The 15,387-nt window shown below is 45.6% G+C and overlaps 1 protein-coding gene across 1 annotated transcript in view; it reads left to right on the top strand.

Moving 5' to 3' along the window:
- Positions 1-7,339, top strand: part of LOC126160248 (delta-latroinsectotoxin-Lt1a-like) — a 41,020-nt gene extending 33,681 nt beyond the window's left edge. The window contains exon 2 of the mRNA XM_049916894.1: positions 6,622-7,339. Within this exon, the coding sequence (XP_049772851.1) occupies positions 6,622-7,339 (718 nt within the window). The remainder of the gene's footprint in view (positions 1-6,621) is intronic.
- Positions 7,340-15,387: the final 8,048 nt, after the last annotated feature.

Below are 15,387 nucleotides of genomic sequence, written 5' to 3'. Positions count from 1 at the left end.
CTTATGATGTGCAATGTGGAGGTAACTGATTTTATGATTTGGCTCAAATTTGCTAATGAAAGGGTGGTTGTGGTATCAGTAATAGACCTAAGTGAAGCTAACGGTTTATGTTGATCCTACAAGGCTCCTAATGAAGTACAATGCAGGTGCTAGCACCTCCCGGTGCCGCCGACTACACGACCTGAACGGTGGTTTTCCCCAATCTACCATTGGTATCCGTCGGGTTGGGCTCAAAAGAGAGGAACCACAATTAAGATCCTTCCATACAGGCCGTGCGCCGCCTCTTACCAGGAGGCGTAGGTCCCTTGAAGAGGTGCCTAGCTTTAAGCTCTTATTAATGGAGGTTCTGTTAACTATTTACATATCTACATTTGAGGTGCAATTAGTTTTTAGGATTGTATGTGACTTGTGCACCTCTTGTCGATTCTCCGGCTTTCTTTATCATACAGGCTGCCACTCTGGATCATCACTGTCATTGTTCAGGTCCGACTCTATATCTTCTTCTTGGCTGGAGATGTCAGAAGTATCGTCCAACCCGTGGCCACTCTGCCGTCTCTGTGTACCGACTTGCCTTCTGTATGCTCAGTTACGTAGGTATTCCCTGTATTTGGCCTTGGAGATTTCGTCAGTCAATGTATTAAGTTCTGTCCACTGTTGTGGGTCGCGAAGTATGGCATATAGTTCGTTCTGTGCGTTTTCAGATATGGGGTGATCTGTGGTACAATTTGTTTTAGTACTTCAGAGTGAATACCATCTGGACCAGGCGCCTTTTTATTTTTTTATTTCTGAGATCGCTATCGCCATTTCTTCCTGCGCAAAAGGACAGGTGACGGTTGGTGAGTTGTATGCAGTGTCGAGTTCACGTCTCAGTGCTGCTTGTTCTGGCGTATCTGTGAGTGCAATATCGTCAGGTAGGAGTTTGCCCAGCAGGAACTCCGCCGTGCGTCTCCAGCCCTAGGTCATCGCGCCGTCGTCCTGTCGTAGCGTTCCCAAAACCAGTGGGCTCATAATTTTTTCTGTCATGATCTTGCATGGTTCCCCCCAAATGTTTAACTGCGTTTGTGCTGCGACGTGTCTCTTCCAGTGGTCCTTTCTTGTCTTGTTCAGTTCTAGTCTATATCTGTCCTTGGCAAGCCGGTATTCGTTCAGTCGTATTTGTCTTTCTCTATCCGATATTGCTCTTTGATAGAGTTTTCGTTTGTGTTTTGTTTCGCGTTTTAGTCGCGTTAGCTGTGTGGTTCAGGGGGTGGTGTGACGTTTAGTGTTTATAGCTGTTGGTATACAAGTGTTCTGTGTGCGTGCAATCATGTCTGTTATGATGTGTGCTCTGTAATCAATGCTACCATTTATGTCTTGTAGTGCGTATTCTTCTATCTTTTGTCTTACCATGTCCCAATTTGTCTTGCCAAACAGCAGTCTCTTTGGTTGTGTCTCTATGTTGTTGTGGTGTGGGCTGTGTAAAGTTAATGTGATGATATTATGGTCGCTCGTAGTAATATGGTCGTGTATGGTCCAGTCTCGTACGTGTTTAATCGCTACGTTATTGGCGAGGGTGATGTCTATGTTAGATGCTGAGCCGTCATGTCCAGTGTAAGTTGGGTTTTGTCCCTCGGCGTTTAATACATGAAGTCCGTTATCATGAATGATGTTGTTAACCGTTCTACCTCTGTCATCTGTCCTGTCGGACTGCCATAGGGTGGATCTCGCGTTAATATCTGCGCAGATTAGTAATTTCTTATTTCCCGCGTATTGTGCGAGTTCTCTGATGAGATTTGCATATGGCCTTATACAGTGGTGTATTGTGCGTACAAGGACGCAATAATCCAGGGGGGAGGGGGTACACTCATATCACAGGATGTTGAAGCACCCGCTGACTGATGTGGTGGATCATCACACGCTTCCTCTATAGCCCTAATTTTAGTTTTCCTACGTGAGTGTGTGCAGTAGCATTCTCGCTTCCCACGCCCGGGTTCCCGGGTTCGATTCCCGGCGGGGTCAGGGATTTTCTCTGCCTCGTGATGACTGGGTGTTTTGTGTTGTCCTTAGGTTAGTTAGCTTTAAGTAGTTCTAAGTTCTAGGGGACTGATGACCATAGCTGTTAAATCCCATAGTGCTCAGAGCTATTTCAAGTATTTTTTTGAATCCTACGTGAGTGTAGTTTTCCAATAACAGTGATGAATCTGGTGTGTATTTTGCGCGATTTGTCTAGAGTGTGTTGTGGTGAGTTCTCTTTAACTTTACTATTATGTGATATTTGTTGTGTTTTCCTTGTCGACTTGTGGTCATTATTTGCAGCAGCTGTTACGTCACTTTGTTAGACGTTTTCAGTGTCAGCTGGCTTAGCAACTTGTACAGTGTCAACTGGTGTAGTGACCTGTACAGTGTGATCTGGCGTAGTGACGTGTTCAAGGTTGGTATTGATATTTAGGTGGTTATTGTTGTGCACACTGCAGTTGGTGGCGTAAGGGCAGCGGTAGTCATCGTCGTCTTCATCCATGGGTTGGCCACGGTGAGATATTTTGCGTTTTGATTGGTCATGGTCTTGAAGTGATGGGATCATTCAACTGTGTGTTTGTTTTCCTAGCTTGAGTATCGGGTATGTAAGACACCGCCGTATTCAGGGTCTCACCTTGAATGAACTGTACGGGTTTGATGCGTCCTTTGCTCTTACAGGTGTTGTAGGTTCGTCGCCGCACTGGAGAAGATGAACAGTCTGGGTTCCTTGCGACTCTCTTATGTGCAATTGCGGTGATTGGTCGTGTATATTATGATTCCTTTGTATATCAGCGTTTTGGGTGACAGTCTCAGAGTCTAATCTTAACAGTTCGTCTTCGGGCTCATCTCTTTATTCATTAGTGTCGTCTGAAACGTGACCCAGTACAGTATTTGTCTTTTTATGAGTCTAGCCGCGTCAGGTAACATTTGTCCTGTAATTGCAAGTTCGTCGATATATTCGGTTATTACATGGTGGCTATCTTCCAGGTTTGTGTTACGTATCAAGGCTGGAATATGGCCATTGCTGGGATAGTCGTCTGGTAGTAGTTTCTGCCTCTTACGCCATAATATTGCACGCAAATAGTTACGGTTTCTTGTCGAAGGTGACTTGTATGAATTGTACTGTCCGAGGTTGTGGTCTGGGGCATGTCAACTGTCACGTGGGAGCGTTCAGTTACCATAGTCGGTGCTGTCGATTAGTCTGTCGAGCAGTTGTTTATAAGTCTGGCAGGCACCACCTTTACTCTTGTTGCACCTGCAATTTCTGTTTCGACAGGGTATGTAATCAATGGGCTCTGAGGCTCTGCACTCAGCGCGTTTGGGGCTCTTCTTTCCACACCTTGAACAGGTTGCGCCTTTTTCTGTACACCATTTTGTAGCATGGCCTAAGTCGCAGCAGTTGTAACACAAACTAACTGCTGTGAATTCCCTAACAGTTTGGGACTGGTAATCTACGTGGACCCTCCCTTTTATCATCAGATACCAATAGAGTTTGGGCATTACTTCCAAGACTTGGTGGTTATACCCTTTGCCCTTTGGTCCTGTACGAAATCGGATCTTAACTTCTCTGTCGAACTCATCTTTCGTGAAGTCACTGCTTAAATTCTGTTCGTACAGGCACTCCAGAAATTCCTGGTCTGAGATTGAGTCTGTTACACGATATACAGCCAATGGTTTCCTCTTTCTAGGCCCTTCACACGCAATATTGTCAATGTCTTTTGTTTTTTCGATTATTCTACAGCAGTCTTCCTATGTCGCTCCTTCGACTATCGCTGCCGTTTTCGTGTTTCGGATCGACATAATGTGTAAGTTATCCCATCTGGGGTTAATGTGTTGAGTTAGTGTCTGTTTCACCGCTTTAGTGTCCTGGTTACTCGTTGACTTAATAAATAGGGTGGTCGCTTGCTTCTCTTTCGCAACCTCTATCCGTTTGTGTTCTTTGGGAGCAGTCGATAGTGCTGCAGCATATGTCAGGGTTTTGGCTTGCTGTTGCACCTGCTCCGTGACTTTCCCTGTCAACTCCCTAACTTGCTCGCTGAACTCATGGTTAATGTCACTGAGTTTTCTTTCATAGTGCTTCTTTGACGTATAGACTCAACAGCAGGGCGAAAGACTAAATCCCAGTCTTAGACCCTACGTTCTTGGTCTTCCACTCTTATTGTACCATCTTGGTTCACCTGTGTATTGAATTATCCCTCTTTTCCAATTGCTTAACCCTACTTCTCTCAGGACTTCGAACATCTTGTACCATTTTTTGCTGTCGAATGCTTTTTTCCAGATTCTTCAATCTTGCTTCCATTATCAACCATAACGTTAGAACTGCCTCTCTGTCTTCCCTAAAGACTAACTGATCGTCCTCTAACAAATCTTCAATTTTCTTTTCCATTCTCCTGTATATTATTCTGTCAGCCACTTGGATGCATGAGCTGTTAAGCTGACTGTGCGATAATTGTAACACTTGTTGGCTCTTGCAATCTTGGGAATTGTGTGGATGATGTTTTTCCGAAAATCTCGTGGTGTAACGTCAGTCTCAAGGCCCACCAAGTAGCCAAGGAATAAAACCCGTCTCCCTTCTGAACAACATCTACACAGCCCTGCACAACCTTCACATACTCTTAGCTGCTAGAAGACCTCTCCATATCCTGCTTACGCCCATAATCCTCATATCTGGTTTGGCATCGTTTTCAAAGGCGGCACTTTCGAAAATGGCATATCAAGGAAAGAAATGCATTCTAAATTAACAATGAATAGTGATGTATCATTTATTATAATTAGGTTGATATGTAAGTTCGTAGGGTTTTGCAAGTTGGTTCTCTGGTTGCTGTGGGTTTATTCATAGATTGTAATTTTTTATTTTTAGTTCACTGTTGCCATTTAAGTTTACATATTGTCATTTTGTCATTTGGAGATAGTGAGTGGAGCTGTGGATGCTAGAAAATTAAATGTCAAGTGGAGAAATCGGACAAAAAATGGTTCAAATGGCTCTGAGAACTATAGGACTTAACATCTGTGGTCATCAGTCCCCTAGAACTTAGAACTACTTAAACCTAACTAACATAAGAACGTCACACACATCCATGCCCAAGGCAGGATTCGAACCTGCAACCGCAGCAGTCATGCGGTTCCAGACTGAAGCGCCTAGAACCGCATGGCCACACTGGCTGGCAGAAATTGGACATTTCCGACATATTCTTGTGTTTGAGTTCAGTAGAGAGCTGAGAACTGCAGACACAGCCAGAAACATTTGCGCCCTGTACGTAGATAGTGCCATTAGACGGAGCACTGAAAGACAATGGTTTTCTCGTTTTAAGGAGGATCGTTTTGACTTCAGTGACTCTGTTCAGGAAGATCTTCAGCGTTTGATGAAGATCGTTTACATGCATTGATCCACAATTATCCACGTCAGTGTACTCGAGAAATGGTAAATGTGATGAGCCGTGATCATTCCACCATCGTGCAACATTTTCATGCAATGGGAAAGATGCGAAAATCGTGTGTATGGTTACGGCTTGTTCTAAGCCAAAATCACCAAACAAGGATCTCTGCTTGCTTGTCATTGTTTGTCTCGTAGACAATGCTGATCGCCGGCCACGGTGGCCGAGCGGTTCTAGGCGCTTCAGTCCGGAACCGCGTGACTGCTACTGTTGCAGGTTCGAATCCTGCCTTGGGCATGGATGTTTGTGGCATCCATAGGTTAGATAGGTTTAAGTAGTTCTAACTAAGTTCTAGGGGACTGATGACCTGAGATGTTAAGTCCCATACTGCTCAGAGCCATTTGAACGACGCTGATCATTCCCTATGCTGTGTCATGGCTGGTGACAAGAAATGTTGGTTTTTACTGACATAAGGGAAATAAGGCAATGGTTGAACCCATAGAGAACAAGATTTCACACACATTTGAACATTTTTTTGAACAGCGACGGTATTGTATACTAAGAATTGTTTCCCTGAGGTGTAACCATCACTGCTGACAATTGTTGTCAACAACTGAGATGTCTTGCAGATGCAGTCTAAGAACAACGACTCGGAAGACTGTGTGAAACAATGCTTCTCTACAATAACGCCCTCCCACATTCTGCTAGACTGAGATAAAAACCTATAGGATAGTTGGGTTGTGAAGTCATTCCACAGCTGCCTTATTCGCTTGATCTTGCAGGCCTCAAATTTTCACCTTTTCCACTCTCTATCGAACGACCTTGAAGGAATTTCCTTTCCGGATGAAAATGCACTCCGCTCATGGCTCTACGAGTTTTTCGCCTCAAATGGTTCAAATGGCTCTGAGCACTATGCGACTTAACTTCTGAGGGCATCAGTCGCCTAGAACTTAGAACTACTTAAACCTAACTAACCTAAGGACATCACACACATCCATGACCGCGGCAGGATTCGAACCTGCGACCGTAGCGGTCGCGCGGTTCCAGGCTGTAGCGCCTAGAACAGCTCGGCCTTCCGGCCGGCTTTCCGCCTCAAAAACATGTGTTTTCTATAGTCGCGGAATCCAAAAGCTACCCCAGTGAATAGTGAAGGAGAATATGACACCTAAAGTCTCTGTTACGAGTATCTATTGTGTTTACTAAACTTACGAAAAATCGCCATGAACTTATGCTGAAACCTAATACATTTCAGGAATTCCGGCGTGATGGAAGTGCTGGAGAAGAAGCTGCCGACCAAAGAGATACTGAAGTGGAGTCCACTGCGCTTCGCCGAAGAAACTCACGCTTGGGGATGGGTGGAAATTCTGCTGCAAGGAGGCTTACCTCGGAAGCACCTGGAAGTTACGAGAGCCAAGCTGAGTGACCCCGAGCACGCCGCCGGCATCATGGAGCAGCTGTGCGAGTGCGGGCACCTGCAGCTGCTGCAGTTCGCCATCTCCGTGGACCCGGCCCTGGCGAACGTCACGCTGCAGGGGGGCGGCCGCAGCCCGCTGCACGTGGCGGCGGCGCGCCGGCGCGACGCGGCGGTGCGGCTGCTGGTGGAGGCGGGGGCCGACGTGGGCGCCAGGGACGGCCGCGGCCGCACCGCGCTGCACGCCGCCGTGGCGCACGGCGCCGTCGACGCCACGCGCATCCTGCTGCACGCCGGCGCCGACGCCTGCGTGCGCGACGCCGACGGCAGGACGGCGCGCGAGCTGGCGCGCAGGAACGAGCAGGTGGCGACGGTGCAGGTTCTCGAGGAGCTGGCCGGCGACGTGCACTGGCCGCTGCGGCGCCTCATCCTGGCGGCCGAGGCCTCCAACGTGCCCGCGGTGCGCCAGCTGCTGGCCGCCAGGCGCGGGCCTCCGAAGGGCAGGTGGACGCACCTGCACTGGGCGTCGCTCAAGGGCACCGCCACGGTTGTCAGGTAGAGGCGCCAAACTTGACTGTAGTATTTTTGCAATACGCGAGGGGCATTCAGCAAGTAATTCAACATCTTTCCTACAGAAATCTCGACGGTTTCATTAAGAATTCGAATACATTATATTATTCCGCACTCTTTCGGTTAAAAAACTCCATTTTTCCTCAAAGTCTCCGTTCAATGCGACGACCTTACGTCGCCTTATAGGCAGAGTCTGCATGCGTGATACCACTCTACTGGTCGACATCAGAGCCAACGCCTTGCTGCATCAATGACCTCCCCATCATCCACATGCTCCTTCCCCCGGACATACGGCGGTAGGGTGCATCAACATCTACGTCCACATCCATACTACGCAAGCCACCTGACGGTGTGTGGCGGAGGGTACATTGAGTACCTTTATCGGTTCTCCCTTCTATTCCAGTCTCATATTGTTCGTGGAAAGAAAGATTGTCGGTATGCCTCTGTGTGGGCTCTAATCTGATTTCATCCACGTGGTCTCTTCGTGAGATATGCTTTGGAGGAAGCAATATACTGCTTGACTCCTCGGTGAGGGAATGTTCTCGAAACTTCAACAAAAGCTACTGAGCATCTCTCCTGCAGAGTGTTCCACTGGAGTTTATGTCTCATCTCCTTTACACTTTCGCAATTACTAAATGATTCTGTAACTAAGCGCACTGCTCTCCGTTGGTTCTTCCCTATCACTTCTATCAACCCTATCTGGTACAGATCCCACACCGGTCAACAGTATTCAAGCAGTGGGCGAAAAAGTTTACTGTAACCTACTTCTTTTGTTTTTGGACTGCATTTCCTTAGGATTCTTCCAATGAATCTCAGTCTGGCATCTGCTTTACTGGCTATTGATTTTACATGGTCATTCCATTTTAAATCACTCGTAATGCCTACTCCCAGATAATTTATGGAATTAACCACTTCTAGTTGCTGACCTCCTATATTGTAGCTAAATGATAAAGGATCTTTCTTTCTATGTATTTGCAGCACATTACACTTGTCTACATTGAGATTCAATTGCCATTCCCTGCACCACGCGTCAATTAGTTGCAGATCCTCCTGCATTTAGGACAATTTTCCATTGTTACAACCTCTTGATACACTACAGCATCATCCGCAAAAAGCCTCAGTGAACTTCCGATGTTATCCACAAGGCCATTTATGTATATTTTGAATAGCAACGATCCTACGACACTCCCCTGCGGCACACCTGAAATCACTCTTACTTCAGAAGACTTCTCTCCATTGAGAATGACATACTGCTTTCTGTTATCGAGGAACTCTTCAATCCAATCACACAATTGGTCTGATAGTCCTTATGCTCTTACTTTGTTCATTAAACAACTGTGGGGAACTGTACCAAACGCCTTGTGGAAGTCAAGAAACACAGCATCTACTTGGGAACCCATGTCTATGGCCCTCTGAGTCTCGTGGAGAATAGCGCGAGCTGGGTTTCATACGATTGTCTTTTTTGACACCCATGCTGATTCCTACAGAGTAGGTTTCCTGACTCCAGAAAAGTTATTATACTCGATCATAAAACGTGTTCCAAAATTCTGTAACTGATCGACGTTAGAGATATAGGTCTATAGTTCTGCACATCTGTTTGATGTCCCTTCTTGAAGACGGCGATGACCTGTGCCCTTTTCCAATCTTTTGGAACGCTACGCTCTTCTAGGGACCTACGGTCACTGCTGCAAGAAGGGGGGCAAGTTCCTTCGTGTACTCTGTGTAAAATCGAACTGCTATCCCATCAGGTCCAGCGGCCTTTCCTCTTTTGAGCGATTTTAATTGTTTTTCTATCCCTCTGTCGTCTATGTCGATATCTACCATTTTGTCATCTGTGCAACAATCTAGAGAAGGAACTACAGTGCAGTCTTCCTCTGTGAAACAGATTTGCATGAGGAAGAACTATCCAATGAAGATTTATGAGCTCTTCTCGAGTGCACGAGGCCTTATGTTGTCACAGAGAAGGAGACGTTCGTTGGCATTATGGTGGCGACGAACTCACTAAAGCCGTTTCTTCAGTTTTGCGAGGGTAGCACAATACACCTCACAGTTTATCACTGCACCTTGTGGGAGGACATCGAACAGAATAACCCCTTCAGAGTCTCAAAGACCGTCACCATGACCTTACAGGGTGAGGTTGCGGCTTTGAGCTTATACTTCAGAGGTGAGGTGGTGTGGAGCCACTCCATGGATTACCATTTAGTTTACGGTTTGAAATGATGAACCCTTGTTTCAGCGCCTGTGAAGATTTTCGATAAAATATTGACACAGAAGCAATTCTGCGCAGATGGTCCTTCCTTGCCTTTACGGTCTTCTGTTAGGCTGTTAGGCAGTGAGGAACGAAGAGGGTAGCCAAATTCATGGATAAGTGTCTCAGCACTATCAGTAGAGTGTCCAGTTGAGCAGCAAGCTGCCTGATTGTGATCCGTCTATCACCTCGATTAAGAGGTGCCTACATCTACGAGGGTGAGTCAAATAAAAACCTTAAATATTTTTTAAATACTATTTATTGTGCAGAAGTGGTACAAAGCTGTATCACCTTTCACCATAATCTCCCCCAGGCTCAATGCAAGTCCTCCAGCCCTTACAAAGTGCATCAACTCCCTTAGAAAAAAATTCTTTTGGTAGTCCGTGCAACCACTCATGCACCGCGTGGCGTACCTCTTCATCAGAACGGAACTTCTACCCTCCCATTGCATCTTGGAGTGGGCCAAACATATGGAAATCACTTGCGGCAAGGTCTGGTGAGTATGGTGGATGAGGAAGACACTCAAATTGCAGGTCTGTGATTGTTGCAACTGTTGTATGGGCAGTGTGGGACCTTACATTGTCATGTTGCAAAAGGACACCTGCTGACAGCAGTCCACGTCGCTTTGGTTTGATTGCAGGCCGCAGATGATTTTTTAGGAGATGTGTGTATGATTCACTGGTGACAGTGGTCCCTCTAGGCATGTAATGCTCCAAAATGACACCTTTTTCATCCCAAAAGAGAGTGAGCATAACCTTCCCTGCAGATGGTTCTGTTCGAAACTTCTATGTTTTTGGTGATGAGGAATGGCGCCATTCCTTGCTCGCTCTCTTCATTTCCGGTTGGCGGGAGTGAACCCAGGTTTCGCCCCCGGTAACGATTCTTGCAAGGAAGCCATCACCTTCTCGTTCAAAGCGCTGAAGAAGTTCTTCACAAGCATCAACACGTCGTTCTCTCATTTCAGGAGTAAGCTGCCGTGGCACCCATCTGCAGACACTTTGTGAAACTGGAGAACATCATGCACAATGTGGTGTGCTGGCCCATGACTAAACTGTAAACATGCTGCAATGTCATTCCGTGTCAGTCAGCGGTTTTCCTTCACTATGGCTTCAACTGGTGCAATGTTCTGTGGAGTCACAACTCGTTGTGCCTGACCTGGACGAGGAGCATCTTCCACTGAAGTCACACCATTTGCGAACTTCCTACTCCATTCGTAGACATGCTGCTGTGACAAACATGCATCACGCATCAACCTTCATTCGTCGATGAATTTCGATAGGTTTCACACCTTCACTACGCAAAAACCGAATAACACAATGCTGTTCTTCCCTGGTGCAAGTCGCAAGTGGGGCGGCCATCTTTGTACTGATACTGCGAAGGTATGTGTGCGCCTGCACTGTGCTGCCACCTACAGGCCATTCTGCACGCTGTTTGTAGCACACTTACCAACTTACAGGATAATGACGCGAAATTTCAATTTGTTATTACAGATTTAAGGTTTTCATTTGACCCACCCTCCTACATACACACTCTGCAAGCCACTGTATGGTGCGTGGCAGAGGATACCCTGTTCCACTACTGGTTGTTCCAGTAGTGTTGGCTGAAGAGTCAACACCATGTTACTAAAGGAGGCCGAAATGCACGCGTTTTAGCTCACGCACGCTGGCATGAGGAGGGAAGAACTATACTCACGTGAGGTCTGGAACATGAAAAGGAATTAGAAATCAGAAAGCGGACGGAATTTGATACTTAACTTTAATCCATTAATGATGAACGTCGCTCTTGACGGTACATGATTCACAATATTGTCTGTTCAGAATTCATTCTAATTACTGAATATGGCGCTTTGCTAAGTCGTAGCAAATGACGTCTCGGCAATTGAGAGCGTATGTAGACAGTGAACCATCGCCAGCAAAGTCGGCTGTCCAACTGGGGCGAGTGCTAGGGAGTCTCTCTAGACTAGACCTGCCTTGTGGTGTCGCTCGGTCTGCAATCACTGATAGTGGTGACACGCGGGTCCGACGTATACTAACGGACTGCGCCTGATTTAAAGGCTACCACCTAGCAAGAGTGGTGTCTGGCAGTGACACCACAGTGTCCTTCCCTCTTCCACTGTAGATAGAGCAAGGGAAAAACAGCTGCCTATATCCCTCCATATTAGTGCTTATTTCTCGTATCTTATCTTCATGGTCTTTACGCGAAATTTATGATGGTGGCAGTAGGATCGTTCTGCATTCAGCTTCAAATGCGAATTCTCTAAATCTTCACACTACTGTCCCTCAAAAAGAACGTTGCCTTCTTTGCAAGGATTCCCATTTGAGTTCCCAAAGCATCTCTGCAGCACTTGGGTGTTGTTTGCACCTACCGGTAACATATTTAGCAGACTACCTCTGAACTGCTTCGATGTCCTCCTTTAATCAGACCTGGTGTGGATGTCAAACATTCCAACACTACTTAAGAACAGGGAGCACTAGAATCCTATATGTGGTCATCTTTACAGGTGACCACTTTTTCCTAAAATTCCCCCCGTAAACTGAAGTCGACAATTCGCCTTCCCCACCTCTCACTCTCGTTCCATTTGAATCACAGCTGTGTTCAACGGGCCGGCACGTGGGACACCGCAAACGTGTCTCGATGAGGCAGACGCCTTGGCCAACGACTCATCACGCTTCTGTTCACTGCCAGATCTCCGTAGACATTCTGCAAGCGCCTATGAATATCAGCCATGCTCCTGTTTTCCGCCAAAAGAAACTCAATGACAGCTCTCTGCTTGGAACGCACCTCCGTTACAGACGCCATTCTGAAGGTTACATATGGCGCTGCAACCTACCGGAAGTTCGTGAAACTATAATGGCTGATGCAAGAATATCCCACGATGTCCCACAACAAATTATACATTTTTCAACTGGAATTTCCCGAACAAAAAAAGTTTTGCGTTACTTCATGAGGGCTCGTAGTACATACAGAGAGCCCATAATTAAACTTCAAAGACTGTAAGAAAACGACCAGTGCTCAGAATGACGTCAGAGTTGAACTGCCTATTATTTAGGACTCATCCTCTCGGGAAAGCTGACGAACTGCAGCATTGTACCCAGCGTGGACCGGGGTCTTCTGGTTTGGAGTCGAGTGGAGAATCTAAACCAGAGGCTTCATCGACTCTGTGACGAAAATGGTTGTAGATTCCTCAACCTACGCTATAGGGTGGAAGGTTGTAGGACGCTCCTCGATAGATCAGGGGTGCACTACACACAGGAATCAGCTGCATGGGTAGCACAGTACTTGTGGCATGCCATGGGGTTCATTTAGATTGGGTTCCTCCCCATGGGAAACAAACCACTGGCCTGAAAAATTACCAGCCCATGACACTGATGTGGGTGTGCCAACTGTAAAAATTGTTAGTTCGCCTAAACAGGCCATTCCAAAGGATTTAATTATGCTTAGTCTCATGTTAGTAAATTGTCGAAGTGTCTGTAGCAAGATCCCCGAGTTAATCTCCGAAATAAACAGTAGCAATGCCAATATTGTATTAGGTAACGAAAGCTGCTTGAAACCAGACATAAAAAGCAATGAAATTTTGAACTCTGATTGGACAATGTTTAGGAAGGATAGGACTGATGCTATGAGAGGTGGTGTGTTCATTGTAGTTGAAAGCTGTTTAAACACAGTTGAGATCGATACTGCGTCGGACTGTGAAATAGTCTGGATAAAGCTGTCAATCAGACAAGGATTGACCATTGTATTAGGATGTTTTTATAGACCACCAGCATCCGCAACAAACGATGCAGAACGTTTCCGACATAGTCTTGAGTACATAGGAAATAAATATCCAAATTATCCATCAGCTATAGGTGGAGACTTTAATCTGGCATCAGTTGACTGGGAAAATTACACGTTTATCACAGGGGACAGAAGCAAAGATCCGTGTGAAATTATTCTTGAGCGCTCTCAACATACAACCTTGAGCAATTGGCTAGAAAACCAACTCGAGATGGGAGCATACTAGATACCTTGGTGACAAACAGACCTGATCTTTTTGAGGAAGGTAATATAGAAGAAGGTATTAGCGACCATAATGTCGTTGTGGCTTCCATGTCAGTGGAAGTTGCAAAAAAACCAAAGAAACAGCGTAGAGTTTTCTCGTTTGCGAAAGCAAATAAAAGTGTCATTAATAAATATCTTCATGGTCAGCTCCAAGCAACACCGCGGGACGCAAAGATATTGAGTATCTTTGATCGGAATTTAAAGGTATTGTCCACCATGTACTAGAGAAGTATGTAGGGAGGAACAGGATCCACCTTGGTACAACAAACATATTAGGAAGTTGCTGAGAAAGCAGAGAATTTTGCACAGTCGTTTTAAACGTAGTTACTGCCACGCTGACAAACAGAAATTATGCTAAATGAAAGCAGCTGTCAGAAGGACAATAAGAGACTCTGTTAACGAATTTGAAAGCAATATTTTATCTGCAGATTCTAAGAATGACCCCAAAAAATTTTGGTCGTATGTAAAATCTATGAACGCTACAAATAATTCAATACCAACTCTTGCTGACCGTATGAGTAATATAACTGATGATGATAAACAGAAGGCCGAAATTCTAAACCTAGCTTTCCAAAACTCGTTTAAGGTAGAGGACTGCAGCACCATTCCCCCTTTCAGTTATTGAACAAACGCAAGGATGGCTGACGTAGTGTTTAGTGTATGTGGGATTATAAAACAGTTAAGATCCTTAGAGGCCAGGAAGGCATCTGCCCCAAACGGTGTCCCCATAAGATTTTATGTTGACTATATTACAAAATAGCACCATTCTTATACGTCATCTACCAGAGATCATTAGAACGGCGGAAAGTTCCACGGGCCTGGAAGAAGGCCCAAGTCATAGCAATCTATAAAAAGGGTAGAAAATCGGATGCACATAATTACTAGCCAATTTCACTGACATCGATTTGTTGTAGAGTCATGGAACATATTTTGTGTTCAGACATAATGACCTTTCTAGACTCTGAGAAGCTCATCTGCAGAAACCAGCACGGTTTTAGGAAACAGCGGTGATGTGAGATACAGCTATCCCTCTTTGTGCATGATATACAGCAGGCTCTAGATACCAGCTCCCAGGTTGATGCCATATTTCTCGACTTTCGAAAGGCGTTCGACTCAGTTCCGCACTGTCGCTTACTACAAAACCTGCGCGCTTACTGTCTATCTGATGACATATGCGGTTGGATAGAAAGTTTTCTAACAGACAGGCAGCAGCATGTCGTCCTGAATGAGGTAAATTCAACAGAAACAAGAGTAACTTCAGGTGCGCCGCCAGGCCGCATAATAGGTCCTCTGCTTTTTATGATTTACATAAACGATCTGGTTGATGGTATTGACAGCGACCTTAGACTGTTTGCTGATGATGCTGTAGTCTACAGGAAAGTAGTATCACATGAAAGTTGTGAACAAATCAATGAGGATTTGCAGAAAATAAATGCGTGGTGTAATGACTGGCAATTATCTCTCAATATTAGTGAGTGTAACCTACTGCGTATAACAAGGCAAAAATCCCCATTAAGGTATGAGTACAAAATAAATGACCAGTCTTTGGAAGCGGTAACATCAGCCAAGTATCTGGGTGTGACTATTCGAAATGATCTCAAATGTAATGATCCGATTACACAAGTAACGGGTAAGAGTATTGTTCGCCTGTATGGGACCCTTACCAGTTGGGTCTGCTTCAAGAGATTGAGAAGGTCCAAAGAAGAGCGGCAACATTCGTGACTGGTACATTTAGCTATCGAGAGAGC

Source organism: Schistocerca cancellata, chromosome 2, assembly GCF_023864275.1.
Source record: "Schistocerca cancellata isolate TAMUIC-IGC-003103 chromosome 2, iqSchCanc2.1, whole genome shotgun sequence".
NCBI classification, from domain to species: Eukaryota; Metazoa; Arthropoda; class Insecta; order Orthoptera; family Acrididae; genus Schistocerca; species Schistocerca cancellata.
Note: the sequence above shows the minus strand (reverse complement) of the source record. Positions and strands in the feature narration are given on the sequence as shown.